The following is a 17,952-nucleotide window of genomic DNA, read 5'->3' as shown; positions in this document are numbered from 1 at the left end:
ATAAATTTCCTATTAATTAATTAATATGAAATTGGTTAATTAATTAATTAATTAATATAACTGGTTAAATTTTAGGAAGATGTTTTGATGTTAATGCCAATCCAGATAAATATGATAAAAAAGCAAGAACGCAGATATTTAAACAAATTTAATTTTTGTTATCAAGCCTGTTCCTGGCAAGTTGTCATTTTTACTCGCACTTATACCTGGTTTTTCAGCTAAAAGTAGAACATGACACGAATAAAGTCAAAATATATCGCATATCGTAAAACGATAAAAACGAACTTCAGCAGTGTTTCAAAGAGATGAAAACAGATTGTAGGTCATGAAACAGACTTTAAATGTGACTTTCAGCAAGAGACTTAAAAAGCTAGTAAAAGGGCAACCAAATAAGCGAGAGAAATGTTTTTAATGCGATAATAAAAATTATATTAAGAATGATGTTCGAGAAAGAATGTTTTAGGAACATTAATAAAAAGAGCAGCAAGATAAGCCAGATCGAATTCAGTCTTCCTTTTTGTAAAACTGAAAACTGTAACTTTAGAATACATTGACTCTTTTGATTGATTTTAAATATATTTACAAAGCTTCAGAAACTAGTTTAAAAATCCACTGCACGTATGAATCCGGTAAAATATTATTTTTTAAAACATTGCATATGTAAAAAGTATTCTTAATTTTAATATTCTTATTTCATAAATAGCATAATAATAAAGTTCTGAAATACTATTTCTATAGGCAACTTGAGTTGCTGTAAGGGAGAATATAAGGCAGCTCTAAAGAAATATAATTATTTCAGTACATGAAGTGTGTGATTCCTACTGCTGCAGTGTTTAGATTGATTATTTAAATAAAAATCTAGAACACAATTCTTAGTTTATTTTTACAGACGCTTTCTGCTTAAATGTTTAGAGCATAATTGGAATGCTAATGCCATTTTCATTCGGTTTATATGAAGACAGATTCTTCACTCAATAATCAGTTTTTGACACTGCAAAGATTAAATTCATAACCACATAGTTATAAAATATCCGCGTATATGGATTTTTAGGTGATTTTGAACAATACTGAAATACAATGGCCGTCATAATTAAAGGATAACGAGAAAAATATACTAAGTTAATATTGCAATGAATGCTAAATGCTGTAATTATTTATGTTAATTAAATACAATTGAACCCAAAATTTCACTTCCGAGCGTACGTTAGCACCGGAAATATGTAAATTCGGTGACTGACAATGCGGTGCGTAATGGACGCATGCTGGAATTCCGGTCTTAAGACTTTTTAAGACTCCGGTCTTAAGTGCATGTGGTTTCTGAGGGTGATCAGTGTTTAGCAGTTATGGCTCAAAGGTATCATTTAAGTGATGGTCAAAAGTAGCGAATCGAGGGAGGTCAAACACAAATGGAAGTTGCGCAAGATTTGAATATCCCTCAAAGTGTAATATCAAGAGTACAGAGCCGCTTTTTAAGCATTGAATCAGTTGGTAGAGAACGTGGCCAAGAGCAACTAAGAAAAACCACTGCATCAGAAGACTGTTTTCTGTCATTGTCGGCTCGAAGAATCCGCGAAGCGACTACAAGAGATTTGGAGAGAGATCATAGGATACAAGAGATCATAGGAGCTCAAGTTAGCTGCTCTACCGCTGCAGGAAGGCTTAACAAGGTTGAACTGTATGCGAGAAAACCAATTTTTTTTTTCTACTCACGGGTCCCTTTAAACTGGTGCCGTCGTCATGCTCAAATGAGTCAAGATAACTGGGTCCGAGCAATTTTACTGAGTAGTCCAGATATAATCTGAACAGTGATTCTAGACATGTTTTAATCTGGAGGGAGGAAGAAACACGCAATTTGCCTTCCCTTGTCCGTGAAATATCTCGTTTCCGTAATCGCAATTTAATGGTTTGGGGAGGAATCATGAAAAATGCATCAGAAGACAGCAACTGCATCAGCTGCATATCTTTCAAGGATGCCGCACTAAGATGCATATCTTTCAAGGAGGTTCTGTAACCGCTCGTACGAGGTAGTGGAATTCCAACCTAAACAGTTTAGGGGGCCGTTGGCCTAGCCTTTTTGATAATGAATGACAATGCTCGGTCTCATTAAGCATATTTGTAAACAAAAGATATCACTCAAATGGATTGGCCACTTGACTGACTTGAGTCTGATTGAGCACGTGTGGGATGCCTAAGGTCCCCAAATTTTAGCCCGCCAATTTCCTCTCCGGATCCTCCGAGAGCTGAAAAATGCACCTTTAGAAGAGTGGCGTGCAATTCCATGAGACTTGAATATAACTTTACCAAAGTCTATGAAATCAAGATGTTAAGTGTACTATCTATCCGAAATGACCATACACCATTTACCAAAAAAAAAAAAAAAAAAAAAAAAAAAAAAAAAAAAAAACAAGTGTTCCACAAGAGGTGATTTAACCACAACTTTCCAATTTATATAAATTTGGTTTTAATATTAATATTTTGCAAATAATCAACTGCCATCGTTGTAATTTATGTTAATTAATGCTTTGTAAAAATTTCCATTAATAATTTTTCACTACCTTATCAGTTATGTTTTATTTCTGTCATTATCTTGATGATTAGTGTACAGATCTGGATTCTGTTGCTAAATATTTGCTTCAATGAGACATTTTTTTTTATCACAAATAATTGAATGAAACCGGTTGAATGCAACAGCTGTTGCAGAAGTTAAGAGTCATTAGATTTAGTTTCGGAACAGGAAACATGAAAAATTAATAATGCTCTAGCTGGGATTCGAACTCTGGATCGCTCGATGCTAGCCGGACGTGTTTCCAATTAAACACGCTAAGGAAAGATGAAATTTCTTTCTTTCTCCTTCACTTAAAATGGGACTGGAGTGGACAGAATCCAGATGGTGACGAATTATCATTCACCTCATTTTAGTTCGGGAACAACTTGTAGAGTAATTTAGAAGTTTCCAAAGCCTGGAACTTGCTTGCAAGTAGACCACAAAGGGACCCGGTGAAGAGGGAGGAATTTCCTCACAAATAACATAGAGTATTGCGTAATCAACGCGATCTATGACTATAAGTATTTCCCCAGAGAGAAAAAGACTAAGAAATGGTGATGCACAAATATTACAGTCTAACTCAAACAAATGCGTCTCAATATTTTGTTATTAAAAATTGCATATTTTAATAAACTCAAAAGACTTCACTAATATTTTACAGCGTTTCTTTAATACACCATGATTAAAAAAGATATTCAGCTTCATAAAATTTTTGAGTTTAATTTCTGGCTTTCCTTGTAGACAGCTGAGACTTAATGATTATTTCAAGTAAAATTATACTAAAAGATATACTTCCTCCGTCCCAAATTAGTTGCTACATTTCAAGTAGATGGAGTCATAAATAACTTTCGATGCAGTTTAGTAGATCGACACCAGTAAAATTATCCAAGCCGCCGAACTGGTATAGTCGTTAGCGTCGCTAACTGCTGTGCCGAAGGGCCCAGGTAACCGAAAGTCCTCTCGTGTGGTTTGGTGGAAGACAAGAGGGGTGGGAGACCATCTGACCCGTCCCCCTCCCCTAAGGGTGCTCTCCATCAAAATTGGGGCCGAAATGAGCAAAATCGCAATATCAGCTAAATGGTGTCAAGGCTGTTGCCAACGGCAGCCGTATTCTAGCGCTCCTTGCCACCCGGTATTTCGTAGGCTTGGGCTGCCTACGGCAGACAAGTGAGCATAAGCAACAACAGAATTATACAATGTATTACAATGAATATAATGCTGTATACAAAGCCTTCATTCTCAGTTTTTACTTTTCACAAATATAGCATTTATTTGGGACAATTTTTTCGAAGCAAATTTACAGGGTTAGCACGCTCTTAAGCCACCCCTATTTTGTAAGGTCTCTACCGCCAGTATATCAGAAAGATCATGTTTATGGGATTAAGGTCTGGCTAAGAGAAGGGATTACTTCGTGGAGGACTTTCTAAGGAAAACTGGCTTGCATACACGAGACAGATCATTCACATTTCATTAGCTAGAAGATAGTTTTATGCGATTACTGATGAAGTGTCCTTACAAAATGGGGCGTGGCTTTAGGATGTGTGAACCCTGGATTTTTTAAACTAATTTGGTACTGATTTAAGGAGGAAATGCTTGGTAAGTAAATATTGTTGATTGATAACGTGGCACACTGAATTTTCTGAAAAATTTTCAAACGAAATCATAAAATCCTCAGTATCAATAATCAGTACAAAAGTATCCAAATGTAGCAACTAATTTGAGGCATAGAGAGTAGTAAATAAAAGCAATTGGTTTTATCTTACCGAAAAATCTTGCTTATTAAGTGAATGCTATTCTGAAACATTTGAGAAATACTACTGAAATTTTACTCCTAAGATTTTTATGTTTTTCTGTATTCATCCAAAAATAATGTATTTTACAGATGTTCCAGATTATTTCAAACGTCAGTTTTCTGGATCTTACACCTTATATGAAACATTCGAAAACATCGGAAAGAATTGGGCTGAAGCGGAGAGTGACTGTCTTGAAAGATCTGGCCATTTAACAAGCGTGTTAGACGAAAGCGAGGCGAAGATATTGTTACAAATCTTACCTTACAAAGATGTCAAAGTGTGGACAGGCGCTAAAATCGGTCGGAAAGGTTTGTATTTCAAGGCTCAACGGTTTTTTTCTCAATATATATGCAAAAATTAAATTGTCTTTTTAAATTAAAAATGCAAGCACATTTTTATTTTTGTTCTTGAAAGCAGCCACAAGAGAAAATTATCTTTAGGGCAGGGGCAATGCGTGTCTTTTCTTAATCAGGCAAGTCAATATTTTTTGTGAATAGAAGATGTTTCAAGAAGAATGCTATTTACAATACAGTGAGTCACAACTTAGTCACCGATCTCAGATCTCTAATTAGAAGGGTGAGAGGAAAATTCGATTCCTATTTTACGAAAGAGTAGAATGTTTCTAAAATTTCTTCCCCCCTCATGCGACTCAGATTCTTTCCTTATTATTTACTGTAAATATTTATATTTTTCGGGAGGAAATATGTGCTTTATGATAGTCTTCTTGCCATTGAGTATTTAAAAACGAAAGGATGTAACAGAATCTTACAAAAATATGAAATAAATCGACAGATCTCGGCGAAACTGACTACCATTTTTTGTTCTTTTAAATCGATTGTGTTTTTTTGCTCACGCGCAGACGTATCGAGGAGACCAACTAACATGGGTACACAATACACTTTATATTCTTCATTTTTTTAGCTATTTTAGGCCGGCATATTTAATACATTTTTTCTTTCTTCTCAAATCCATTAAAGTCGCGCAGAAATATCATCGTGGAACAAATACGGGAATGCGAAATGTGAATTGCGTAATACTGAGCGCCGCCTGAGATAACCAGTTACCAGACTTTCTTGTAAAATTCTTACAGTGTTAATAGTCATCTTTGGCAGAAGGGATTATTTCTTTCGTATAAAAATATAAATATTGCATAGTCGTACAAGGCCTGCGTGTAAGCATAGATATGTTAATTACAAACATTGTCTTGTACAAATTACATGTGTTACATGTAACATTGTCTTGTACAAGTTACATGTTACTTTGTTACTGTTCAATTACTTGGATATTACTGCAAGAGTCAACTACACTAATCTGCTACTCCGGTAACTATGCGAGTTGTCAGCTCAATGTACTCCACTTTTGTAAGGCCTCTCCCCACCACTTTGATTTGCTATTAAAATTATGTTACGAAGATGCAATTCTCAAGGGAGTCATTGTTGCCAGTAATATCCACAGGAGCTGGAACCCAGATCAGGATAGGTCTGTCATTTGGTGGGATCTTTAGAAGAAATTTCTGTATATCTTGCACGAAAGGACTCCTTGTCTTATGCCCTCGGATGGACTCCAAACTTGAAGCAGAGTTGCTATGTATATTGACCTTTATTTTTAATTATTACGTAACACTGCTCACAGTTATAATAAAAACATGATAGTTCCTTTCTGTAGTCTAGAAATAAAAATTAACTTAATAGGCTTTCGATGCTAGCAACTTAACGACAATGCTAAAGTAAAAGTAAATCTTAACTAAAGAAATATAGTTGTAATGAAATATCTCGCGGAAGTGATAAAATACACAAGAACGTAATTTAGAGTCATACAAGTTTTGCTGAATACAGAACAAATTCTGTATTAGAATTACAGTTTTACCCATGTATTCGTAATTTAGCAATTTTTTGTCATAAGGGCACTTCATATTTTCCGACAATACCGTATAGCGTCTCTTATTGTTTGGTAACATGAACTAACGAGACCTAGAAAACTGTGTTAGGAATTATCCTCAGGTCTTAAGTACCCCAAAGTCCAAAAAAAAAAAAAAAAAAAAGGGGGGGTGTAAAGAAACCTTTATTAACTCAATATAAATTTACTGTTGGCCACACTTGAGCATACATAAAAGCAAACATTTCTGGCTTAAATCAAATAGGTAACGATGATATTAAAATTAAATGTGGGAAGTTTCGCCTAACAGCTCACATGATAATACAAGTATAACGCGAAAGAAGGCTCTGACTCGTAAAGGTCAGCGTAAACAAGCTTAATGGCTAAGAGAGCTCAACGTCAGAGAAATCTAATCGCCGGTAATTCAAAATAGATATGTAGCCTTCAAACAGGCATATTACGCTTTAAAAACACCTTCCAAAACCTACCGTTAAATACTAGTTAACTGGATATACGCGCGATAGCTTATTAACATCCTGGCAAGGAAGCGTGGGTTGGAAATGAAAATCAAAGGAAAGATGATTTAAAATAAAAATAAACCTTTCAATAAATTAAATGAATCCCTGCAACCTAATTCTTTTTTACTGTCATACTTAGTATAATTCGCGGACGATCGAAATAATATCGCTACTACTTTTTTGTTGATGTTAGGATACTTCGTTAGACTTTTGACGGCGTCGAATTTGTTATTATTCTGAAACGGAATATCATTAGTACAACTGTGAAAAGCCTACGGTAGGTATATAAGTAAAATTGCTAATATACCTTTGATTACATCATCATAAGTGACTCCTTGAGTATAAATTATCTGGAGCTAACTGGCTTTAATAGCTCAATGATAGGAATAGCCTGACCGGAACAGGAAACCTCGATTTTGAAATCCCAGCCGAAGACGAGGCTACTATATAAAGCTGCCTTTTTAACATGTAAAAAAGAAAAAAAGCTAATGAAAAATATAATTCCTTCATTATCATGAATTAGAAAATATAATTTTATGTTGCTGTATATTTTTGATTTATTGTAAATGCTCATGTAATATTTGTATTTTTTATATAAAAAATTTTAAAGCAAATTTTCAAATACGGCTAAGACACAGACCATTCATTGCTTGCAGTTATTTTATTCCGGAATGAGTATGATGAAGTGTACTCTTAATGAACTACACAAACATGTAAAAAAATGACAGCTAAAAACCTGGGTAATTGAAATCTTTATATAACAAATTCAAAATTCCGTACAAACGTACTTATGTCCCTTATGTAACATTTTTATGAAAACTCATAAATTTCTATAAGAATTTATACGGAACTTTATATGTAATTCTCTCTAGAAATACTTCTTTATAAAATTCTAAGGAAATTTTATAAAACTCACAAAACAGAGTTCTAAATAAATGCTTCATTACAAAATCATACACAAATTTTATAAAGCTTTTGTAAAATGATATTCTATAGATATCTGCAAAATTTTCAAGCAAATTTTTAGTTTTTGATATACTGCGTGGGATACAGAGCGACATAAATGAATGCTTTTTATTTAGAAGCGTTGGATCATTTTTGAATAGAAACCTTGTTTTCTCTAGCTTAACGATTGTTAGTTTCTAACATTTCGTGCTATTTTTTATACAATATGTAAAAGAATAAAATCAGTTTATCATCAAGGTAGTTAAAAAATGAAAGTGTTGCTGTTTTTTATAGAACTTCTGAAATTAATCATTATATATATATATTTTTAATTAATATATATATATATATGATATATACCCCCATAAGAGAAAATGGTTTCCTAATATTAGTTAAATTTAGTTATTTAAATGTATTTATTTTTATTTAATTATTTTTTTAAATCCAAACGGTACTGAACGATATTTTTTACTCTTTGTTCGAAAGTTTTTGTGTCCCCATCACCATTGCTTCCACAGACCATTTCAAAATTTAGATTAAAAATTTTTATTAAAAGTGAAAATTTAATTCGTTTTAATCCCTCTAAAACATTTGTTCACATTTTGTAATAATTTTAAGTACTTAATTTTCCATAGGATCTTTTAAATAAAATTAAAGCAAGGAAACTTGTTTAGAATCAAAAAACTTGGCCATAAGTTTTGAAACTTATGGTCAAAATTTGATAAACTGAATTTAATATTTGAAATAGAATTCTGTTAGTTGTTTTCCGCGTCATATATAAGATTCTATTTGCGAGACTTTTACAAATTCTGAGAAAAATTTTATGGAATCTTTATGAAAATTTCTATAGAATATTCTATGCATATCACTACATAATTCTACAGAAGCTAAAGCATTATATAATTCTAGCGAAGATCTCTGACTTACTTTATAAAATATTGTGCCATAATTATAAATGATTAAAGCATTTAAACACTGAATATTTTTATAGAATTTTATAAGAAGTTACAAGGTATTTCTCCCGCCTTCTTAATATGCCTTCGTGGTGTAGTGGTGCGCACGCTCGGCGCGTTTTCGAAAGGTCCGTGGTTCGAGTCCCGGCGAGGGCATTGCTCATTTTCCATCTTTCCTGCTTCGAAATAACCTAATGTCTCTACAAAATTTTCGTAAGAGGTGGCTTTGAGTTCTTTATTTCTGGAGGTTATTAGAAAGCATATGTACTCGACAGGGTTTAACGATTATTTTTGAAAAACATTATCTGAAAGAGAGTTTACTGTTTTCATCATCACACGTATAAATAAGTACACGTACATTTATTACGTATAAAATGAAAGTGACTTTTCGCATGGCTGTAACACAGAAGCTGATAAACAAAAATTCGTGCGCTAAGATTATATGGGTTTATTTTTTCATAACATTCCTTTCCAAAAAAATTAACATGTGGGTATTACATGAAAGCAGGAAATGTACGAGCATACAGAGTAATTTACTGAATTTAACATCTGTTTAAATGAATTTTACAGCAAATTTAAAACTCGTATTGTTTTTGTTATGCTTTTATTTAAACGTATATGACCGAAGTGATTCTGATGGAATTTTTATAGTGTAGTCTTGACTTTACTTCTTTTCATAACAATCTACCTAAATTTATTCTGTACGAATTCAAAGCAAATTAATTTTACAATAATACTGATCAAAGCTGTAAAATGTGGTTTAAAATATTGATAAACAAAATTAAAGCACATATCTCAGCCATGCGGACCTTGCAGAAATACAAAACAAATAGTTTATAGTTAAAAATGTATCTTTTATTTTTCTATCTGCTCGGGCAGCCTTAGCTCATGCATGGCTATGTGTCCCTTATTCATCATTATTTTGCAGCCGCATGATAAAAAGCCTACTAACAGCTTTTAATTTAAGACGTGGTAAGCAGCATGACACCATTGTAACGACATTTTATGTCATATGTCGGTAGTAGAGCCCGACCTGAAAGAAAGGAAGTTCCAATAGATGTTAGACACTAGACGGGAATGGGGTTTTGAACCATATCTTTTGATCTATAGATGTACATCTGGATTCATTTTTTATTAATTCGTATATAGTGTATTAATAAATATTTATCTTAATAAAGTTTTGAGTTAAGTATTGTTAAAAGAAACACTGCTTACATAAAGAATTTGAAATAAGAGTTACGATTTGGAACGGAACAAGTTGTTTCATTTTTAAACTATCCTTTGTTTCAATACTTAGTTATTAGTCCTTTAACTAATTTTTCAATACATTTATTCATGCATGTAAGATTACAAAATGTTTTTAAAACAAGCCAAAAAAAAGGGGGGGAACTTTACTGAAACGAAACAGAAAAAGTATCCGTAAACAGCAGTATTAATTTAAAATATTAATTTTTTCTTTAAAATATAAGCGGAATCTCTAACTTTTGAGAACCTTAGTAAATCGAATTGACATAGACTAAGCCAGCTTCGTTGTATCGTCCTTGATCATTTTGCTCTATTCATTCATGATGACATTTTTGAGCATTTATTTAGAGGTTATAAGCTGCTGACGGATCCTACGCTCCAGTAAATCTCACAAATGCTCAATAGGATTGAGGTATGAGTATTAGAGGGGTGTACGCAGTTGGTGTCTCAGGCAGCCTAAACTTCACATCTTGAGCCGCATACTTCAGATTGTTATCCTGCTGAAGCCAGAAATCCCCACCAAGTTCCAATTGCTGGGCGCTTCGCTTCAAATTTGTTTCTAAAATGTCTAAATAACCGTAATGATCTGCGGACTCTATAAAAACGAGTTTTCTCACCTCTTTCGCCCTATATTTCCCCAGACCATGACCGTTTTTGACCGTTCGTACAAGATTTTCTTTATCAAACGCAGTATGCTTTATGCCATACTAGCTTTCTACCGTTGATTGCAAATGTATAAAATTTGTTTTCGTCTAAGAATAAGACTAATAACTAAGAATAATAACTTTTCCAAAATATATGATCGTTATTCACCTATTCATTAGCGAAATCCACTTACTATCTTCTATGGACATCCAGTTCTTTACGTGTTACACGTGTACGATACCCATTTTTTGCTAATATGGTATTAATTTTATAAATTTAATGATAGTATCTTCATAGACACCGTTCCCAAAAGAAATTTTGATGCTCTTATAGAGTCATCTCATTCTTATTGGTAGCATACAACTTGGAATCTATGTTGAAGAAGGAGTAGCGAATTCTCGCTATGTCTTTAAGAATAAATACCACAGAAGAAAGGTTTAAATAACCTTTTTATTTAAACTAAATTAAAACATATGCACGCACTTCTTTTTCACAAATCACCACCACTTGCGGCTAACGTAAATTTAACAGAAAATAAGAATGTAACAAATCACTAATAAGTAAAGATATTTAACTACTGGCTCTTTTAGCTTAACTAAACCCGTTCAGCCGAGCCTAGAAATATCAGTATAAACTGAAAGGTGTCTAATACCACCTAAAAAGCTAATTTCAATCACCCAGCATAAAGTCAGAACTAAGTCCGCTATTACTCTTTTAAATTCCTGAAACGCAGCTTCTGAAACACGTTTAGATTTGTGTCTACGTCGTAACAAATTTACATTCCGGCAGGAAACTGTAATCAGGAGGGAAAGAAAGGGAAACTAAAAATAATTGGTTAGAATAAAATAATGATCTTACACTCTCACTTATTTGGGAAGCAATTGTTCTAAGATTCTTTTTCAAAGACTGCAAAATAGTTCGCTTTTGACGTACGGTCAGTTTACTAGATTGCATAGAATGTGACTTTGATGAAATAGAACCAGTGGAATTTAATGATCGTACGACGTACTGGACAGAAAAATGAGTCCTTCCTAATGCGTCCCAATTTGACAGTAAGTTTTGGCTTCTAAGTTTCAGGATAATTCTTTTCTCGTCAGCTGTGATTTCTTTAACTTTGAGGATGATCATTAAATTTTTAAATAAAAACTTTAAACTACTCGAAAACAATTTATTCAAACAATTGATCATGACTAAAATCGAACTGTTATTTCAGGTTTAAGCCTTCCCACTAATACAGAGATTCCCATTTATGATGTATAAGGAAACCTAGAAGAATGTTTAGCGAATGAATATTCAAAAGAAAAATACCCAATAAAATTTATATCTCATTTTGGTAAATAAGACAACTTTCTTTCCTTGATATTTTTTCTGGCAACTGTATGTCAGTAGTAAAATAGCAACTTCTGGAGGAGTATTTCTTCTCCTATTTTAAATAAATATCTAATTAGACAGGAGCGAAAATGTTATTTTAATTAAATAAGATAAGTTATTAAAAATGTGTAGTTAAAGTAATATAATAGTTTAGAGTTTAGCATATGTAATCTAATACAGCCATTAGTTAAAATATAATCTTGCAAATTAAAATGCATTCTTGTGATTTGATTCAATATGCGCAGCATAAATTATCTATCGAATGCCAGGACGCTCGTTTTCTATTTTTAATTTTTTAATACGGGAAAAAGTAGTATTGGTGACTCAGATTTGGAGTGAGAGTTGAAGCAGTAGGCAGATAATATCGCTGGTGGCCGTGGGATCTTTCATAATGAAATGCACATGATGAATCTAAACACTATAACAAGAAATCTTTTCAAGATGTTTATCGATAAACCATATTTACTTCTCACAGGTTCCGGATTCTGGACAGATGGACAGAAAATCACTTATTTACCCATGGCTAAGACTTCGGGAGTGACATCATCTTCGGAGTCTTGTTGCAGGGCTTTGAATGAAGCTGGAAAACTTCGACTTGCTGGAACAAATTGTGAGGATGAGAATCCGTATATATGCAAGTATTCTTTTAAAGGTAAGACCAAACCAGAAAAAATTTAAATATTTGATGTCCATTTTCTGCTCTCATTAACTAGGTAGACAGCTGCTTTTTGTTGATGATGGCTTCTTAATCATATAATAATATTAAAATCTCTTACATCAGTTTATCGAGTAGAAGCCAGATAGCAGTTACTAATTTAATGAAGGAGATCGTAGAGAGATGAATGAACTTTTAGGGAAAAAGACATAAATATTTTTCAAATGTTCAGAAGATGAGCATATAAATAGAAAATAGCTGTCTAATTAGAATATTATCAGCATTAGTGAGGTATGAACTCTTCACAGAAATAATATTTAAAGTGATAAATTATACAATTAAAGCATTGAACGAAAATTAAGCAACTATTTTAATATCTTATGCGTGCACTTAAAAATAGTAAGAAGAGAATATAATTTCCTCTTTTGTACGACTCAGGAACTGTTCAGAGACTAATGAACTTCTTCCAATGTTTCTAAGGTACCTAAGGACCAGTGATGCTTTTCATTTTTAGCGCAAAATTATGTACATATAGATACAGGCAGAGCCGTGCCTAGGTACTTTTTCACCTAAGGCAACGAGGTAAATACGCGCCCCAATACACAATCAAATTAATTTGTATCCATAATTTTATGTTCAATAAAATTAACTATGTTAAATCATATTGTTGCGGGCGTAGGGTCCGATAATAGGTTAATAAAATTTATTTATATTAAAAGAAATACTTCAGAACACTGAAATTTTCCACAGAAATATTCGTACAAGTGTTCACAGTATCACACAGTATAATCAATGGTAACACTTCAAACTACTAAGAACGTTTACAACGCAAAACAAAACGCATCTAAAGAGAAAGCTAACTCAGATTTATCTCAGTTACGCGGAATTACAACTCGCAGCAACAGTAACTATGCAACTGAGAAGCAGCTGTTTTAAATCTAAAATTTTGTATCGATAGACATTTTTGTTGGTTACAATTTGTAATTCAAATATATTGAGAACTAATATTATAATGTGTTTTCCCTCTTCTGTCTGCATGCCTTCGTGGTGTATCGGTGAGCCCCTCGGCGCGTATTCGAGAGGTTAAGGTTCGAGTCCCGACGAGGGCATCGCTCATTTTTCATTTAATGACTCATTCTTAAATTCTTAGACTGACATTTCTTTCAAATAGTTATAAATTTTAATTAATCATTAAATAATTTACTTTAATTTAAACTAAAATTACATAAATAATGCAAACTTTCTAAGTTTTCAGAGAAAATTTACCAAGTGGGACAGAACTTAAGAATAAAATCTGACAGACTAGTCTTTTTCTATTTTTTATTAAACATTTATTCGACGCATAAATAAAAATATACGTTTTTGTGCAAATAATAAACGTGTCTCTGTTTCTTACTGCAGCTTAACACTTGATGGCGTTTCTGTCCTATTTGATTGCCTTGGAGAAAAATTATTAGAAATTATCTTCATCACGGATTATAGGTGCTTATCGAATAGTCAGGTTCATTTCAGATTAATTTTCAACCGTGAAAAAAAATTTTTTCGCGAATAAATACTATGTTCCCGGACTAAGCGATTACTCTTAACGCAAAAGTTCGCAACGGAGCTCATTTAACTTTTTCACAAGTACAAATAAATGTTAATCAAATAATATCTTCAAATCATTGAATATGATTTATACTGCATTTTTAAATTAATCAGCTCTATTTATAGATTTCTGGTGCTCTATGCATGTTCATTTACAATGGAAATGAAAGTAATGTAAACTTGAACTTCAAACTACTAAAATTTTGAAATCTTTGCAACAACGTATAACTGAAACATCTTTGCATGCCGCATAAAATGCTTCGGGTGCCACTAGCTTGAGATCGCCGGCGTAAGGTATTCGAAAAGTATATTATATTTGATTATTATAAGCCAAGATGCAATTATAAGATATTTTGCCCTCAAAAATTGCATTTCACTTAGTACTTCAACTTTGAAATAAGTTTTCAGTTAATGTACCAAGGCGTGGTCGTGAACATCATTCAATACGTTCATTGAATGATATTCACGACCACATTCAATACGTTCATCATTCAATACGCTACTGTTATTTCGCATTTATGCCAGATGGCGATAGTTGTAATTACTTTTTGAATCCCGTTCGTATTAGGAAAATTTCAACTGACTTATCTACCTGATTACGAAAATTTATTTAACCATTAATTTTCTCCACAATGCTGTATCGTCAAGTCGAAGCGCATTTATAACATGAAAGCAGTCATCCGAAATTATAAGCGTTATTTATATCTACAGTAACTGATTTTGTTCAGAAAAACCCAGTCATACAATCAGCGATTGATATTGTTACGGAATGTCCAGGCGCGGTGGGATAGTTTTCCCTCAAAGCAGGTTTAGGATTGCCAGAAAATAGCAAAGTAAGGCAGGGTTTCCATATTTGGCGAGAAATCGCCAGACTGCGATATGCCATAGACGGATGAAAAACCTTCTGGAACGAATTCTGACTGGTTTAGCCCAGAATGTTCTCGAACCAAGCCAAAAGCTATATAAACCCTGCTGGTACGCGGAGTGCCGAGTCCATCGAACTGTTAATCAGTCAGTGAGTGCCTAGTCGAGTCAGTTAAGAGTCAGTGAGCGAGTGTCTCGTAGTCTAGGGCCGAGTTGGTCATCGAGTGCATCCACAGAGTTTCTTAGTGCACCGTGAGTCAGTGCATCGTCGAGTTTTATCTGAGAGTATGTTGAGCTCCGAGAACTACCGAACCCAGTCGAGAGCTGTACTTTAGTGTATTGTCGAGTGCATCGCGAGTTGTATCGTGGAGAGTCTCGAGAGTACGTGGAGTTTAAATTCTTTTCATTTTATTATTGTTTGTTGTGTGTTTTGGGGATTCTGTGTATTGTTTCTTGTTTAATTTTTGCATTTAATGTAATAGTTTTAGTGTTTATTTTGGGTCAATTGATATTACTGCCAAAACATTTTGCATATAAGCGTTTCTTTCTTACTCAGAATAGTAGATATTCTAATGGAGAAACCATTAGCTCTTTAACTGTTAAAATAGTTCAACTAGAAATCAAGACACGGACAAAAACTTTCTTAAAGGTTCTTAGTGAACAAACATTTTTATCTTCAAGTTGGCAACATTCGGCGATTTGGGGGTAAACTTGGCATGTTTCTGAAAGTTTTGGATAAACGCATTTGCCAAGCTCTAGAAATGATTTCCCCCGAATCTTCTACTAGAAGCCCATGCAACATCATACAATAATAGCTTCGAGAGACAAAGCGAGTTAGTTGTTAATTAATTCTGATTCCGATCCAAGTACTTCAGGTAGACTGCTGCTCAAAACATTAGCTAAAATGCATTTCAGAGTTTACCGTCTGATTGTTACCGGGGATTTATGATATTTCCTATTGCCTAATATTCGCATTCTCCATACGTTATTTACAGCTACCTGCTTCACTGTATGATTTTACTGATTAAAATAAGCTTCCAATTTCTTTTTGCTCATATGAAGACTTATTCTTTAACTTGTAGTTGGAAACAACAGAGTTAAATATCTTAACAATACTTTATATATTGGTTCTAGTTAAAAGGGTTTTAACAACTATATTGTTACGAAATGTCCAGCTATGGTGAGATAGCTTCCCCGCTTACAGAAAAGTCAGGATTGCCACATTTGTTGCGAAATCACTCATTTAGCGATAAAATTGGCGATGAGAACATCTCCCGAATATTCTCCAATGTAGGTAGGTTAAAGCTATATATACCCTGCCTGTACGTGTAGAGTAGAATGTCTTGAATCCAGAGATTAGCTAAGCGATTGGAAGTCGAGTCGAAAGTTGCACTTTAGCGCTTTGTCGTGAAGCTAGCTTCACCGTTATAGCCTGAAGGCTTTGCTTCTGATTGTTTCATCGTGTTTGTCGTAGTTTTTCGATGAGTGTAAACGTGTGTTTGGAACCGTCCTGTATAATAGTGTTTACTAGTGAATAAATTGTGTTTTGATTCTTCCTCAAGTATTATAATCAATTACTTCAAATCCACGAACCCGTAGAACGCAACAATATGAAGGAATACCAAAGTCACTGTTGCCATTACAAACTGAAGGAAAATTATGAAAAGCTTCTGCAGGTTGTACTATAGGGTATAATGTATGAATTTCGAAAAAGGGATTTACTTTTACCTGCTATGATCAATACAAGATACGTAATTGGCGTTACATATCCTTATAGACTACAGGTAGAATTATAACATTACTTACATTATAACTTACTATAACATTACAAATGGAATTATTATATTAAGAAATAATTTTAAAATATATAACTACTTCCATTGACGATTATGTGTTTAATGGTTAATATTTTTGTTTATTATTTTTTATTTATGCATTTAATGTTACTATTACAGAAATCCTTGCTGTTCCCGTTCTTCTGACTGCAAAAGCTCAAGCTTGGGATTCTGTACAAGTGTTGTGGAATAGGCCTGAAGAGTACTGGTTACCTACATATTACAATGTCCTTTTATGCTCAGAAAACTCTAAACCAGCTTGCAATGAAAATCGCAAACTCAAAGACGAGCTGATTGTTGTTGAAGGTTTACAAGAATATACGATATACAAAGTCACAGTTGAAGCTTTATTAGAGGCTTTGGATGCCAAAACGGTTGCAGAGACTACGGTTATGACTTGTAAGTTAAATTATCTCATTGAATAATGTTTCATTTTCTTTTATTTGTGTGAAGAAATATTTCGTGGATAACAGTAAAGAGAAAAAAAATGTGCGACATAATAAGAAGTGAAAAGTTTCACGTAAGTTGTGTTTTCTTACACTTAAAAAGACGAGCGTAATATTTTTTAAATAAACATAATCCTTTGTTTTCATTCAGTTCATTACTTATTTGCTTTTTGGTGAGGATTAATTGTCCATCACATTTTGATTATTTTAGTCATTTATCCTAAACAAAAGCTAATTATTCATTAATAACACTTTGTTTTATTATATGCATGTGTCTGTTGCCTTATACTGTAGTTCAAATATAAGACAACGGAGAATCAAACTAAATTTATTTGATTTTTCCACCCTTTAAAGAATTTATAACCAACTGTCAAAATTCAACAAAGCATTCTCTCTGCATTTTAATTCTAAATGATATTTTCCTCTAAAAAAAACTGAAGTAACACTAATAATTTATTTTACGTATCTTTTAAACCATAAATATCAAATGCATTTTGCGTAATGGACAATGATCTTAACATAAAATAGACCATGTTAAAAATTCAAATTTCAGACATTCAGACCGCTGGTAAAAATTTCATAACTGGTTTAAGTTGAGCTTCGTTGCTAGGTAACCAATCCTTGCGATGCAACAAAATCTGGTTTAGATAGTTTAGCATAAACATCCAAGTTTTC

General features: G+C 33.2%; 1 protein-coding gene across 4 annotated transcripts in view; it reads left to right on the top strand.

The window, feature by feature from the left end:
• Positions 1-17,952, top strand: part of LOC118197229 (uncharacterized) — a 193,136-nt gene that overhangs the window by 100,911 nt on the left and 74,273 nt on the right. For all 4 annotated transcript variants that reach the window (XR_015039711.1, XM_085811641.1, XM_085811640.1 and 1 more), the window contains exons 10-12: positions 4,428-4,646; positions 12,366-12,542; positions 16,952-17,230. Coding sequence is in view for 3 of the 4 variants with exons in the window: in XM_085811641.1 (XP_085667767.1) it covers positions 4,428-4,646; positions 12,366-12,542; positions 16,952-17,230 (675 nt within the window). In the remaining variant the exon portion in view is untranslated. The remainder of the gene's footprint in view (positions 1-4,427; positions 4,647-12,365; positions 12,543-16,951; positions 17,231-17,952) is intronic.

The sequence above is a fragment of the Stegodyphus dumicola genome, chromosome 2 (genome assembly GCF_044657685.1).
Source record: "Stegodyphus dumicola isolate Sdum_Otavi_A_Nest chromosome 2, ASM4465768v1".
Lineage (NCBI taxonomy): Eukaryota > Metazoa > Arthropoda > Arachnida > Araneae > Eresidae > Stegodyphus > Stegodyphus dumicola.
The sequence above is the reverse complement of the archived record's forward strand: the minus strand, read 5'-3'. Positions and strand labels throughout refer to the sequence as shown.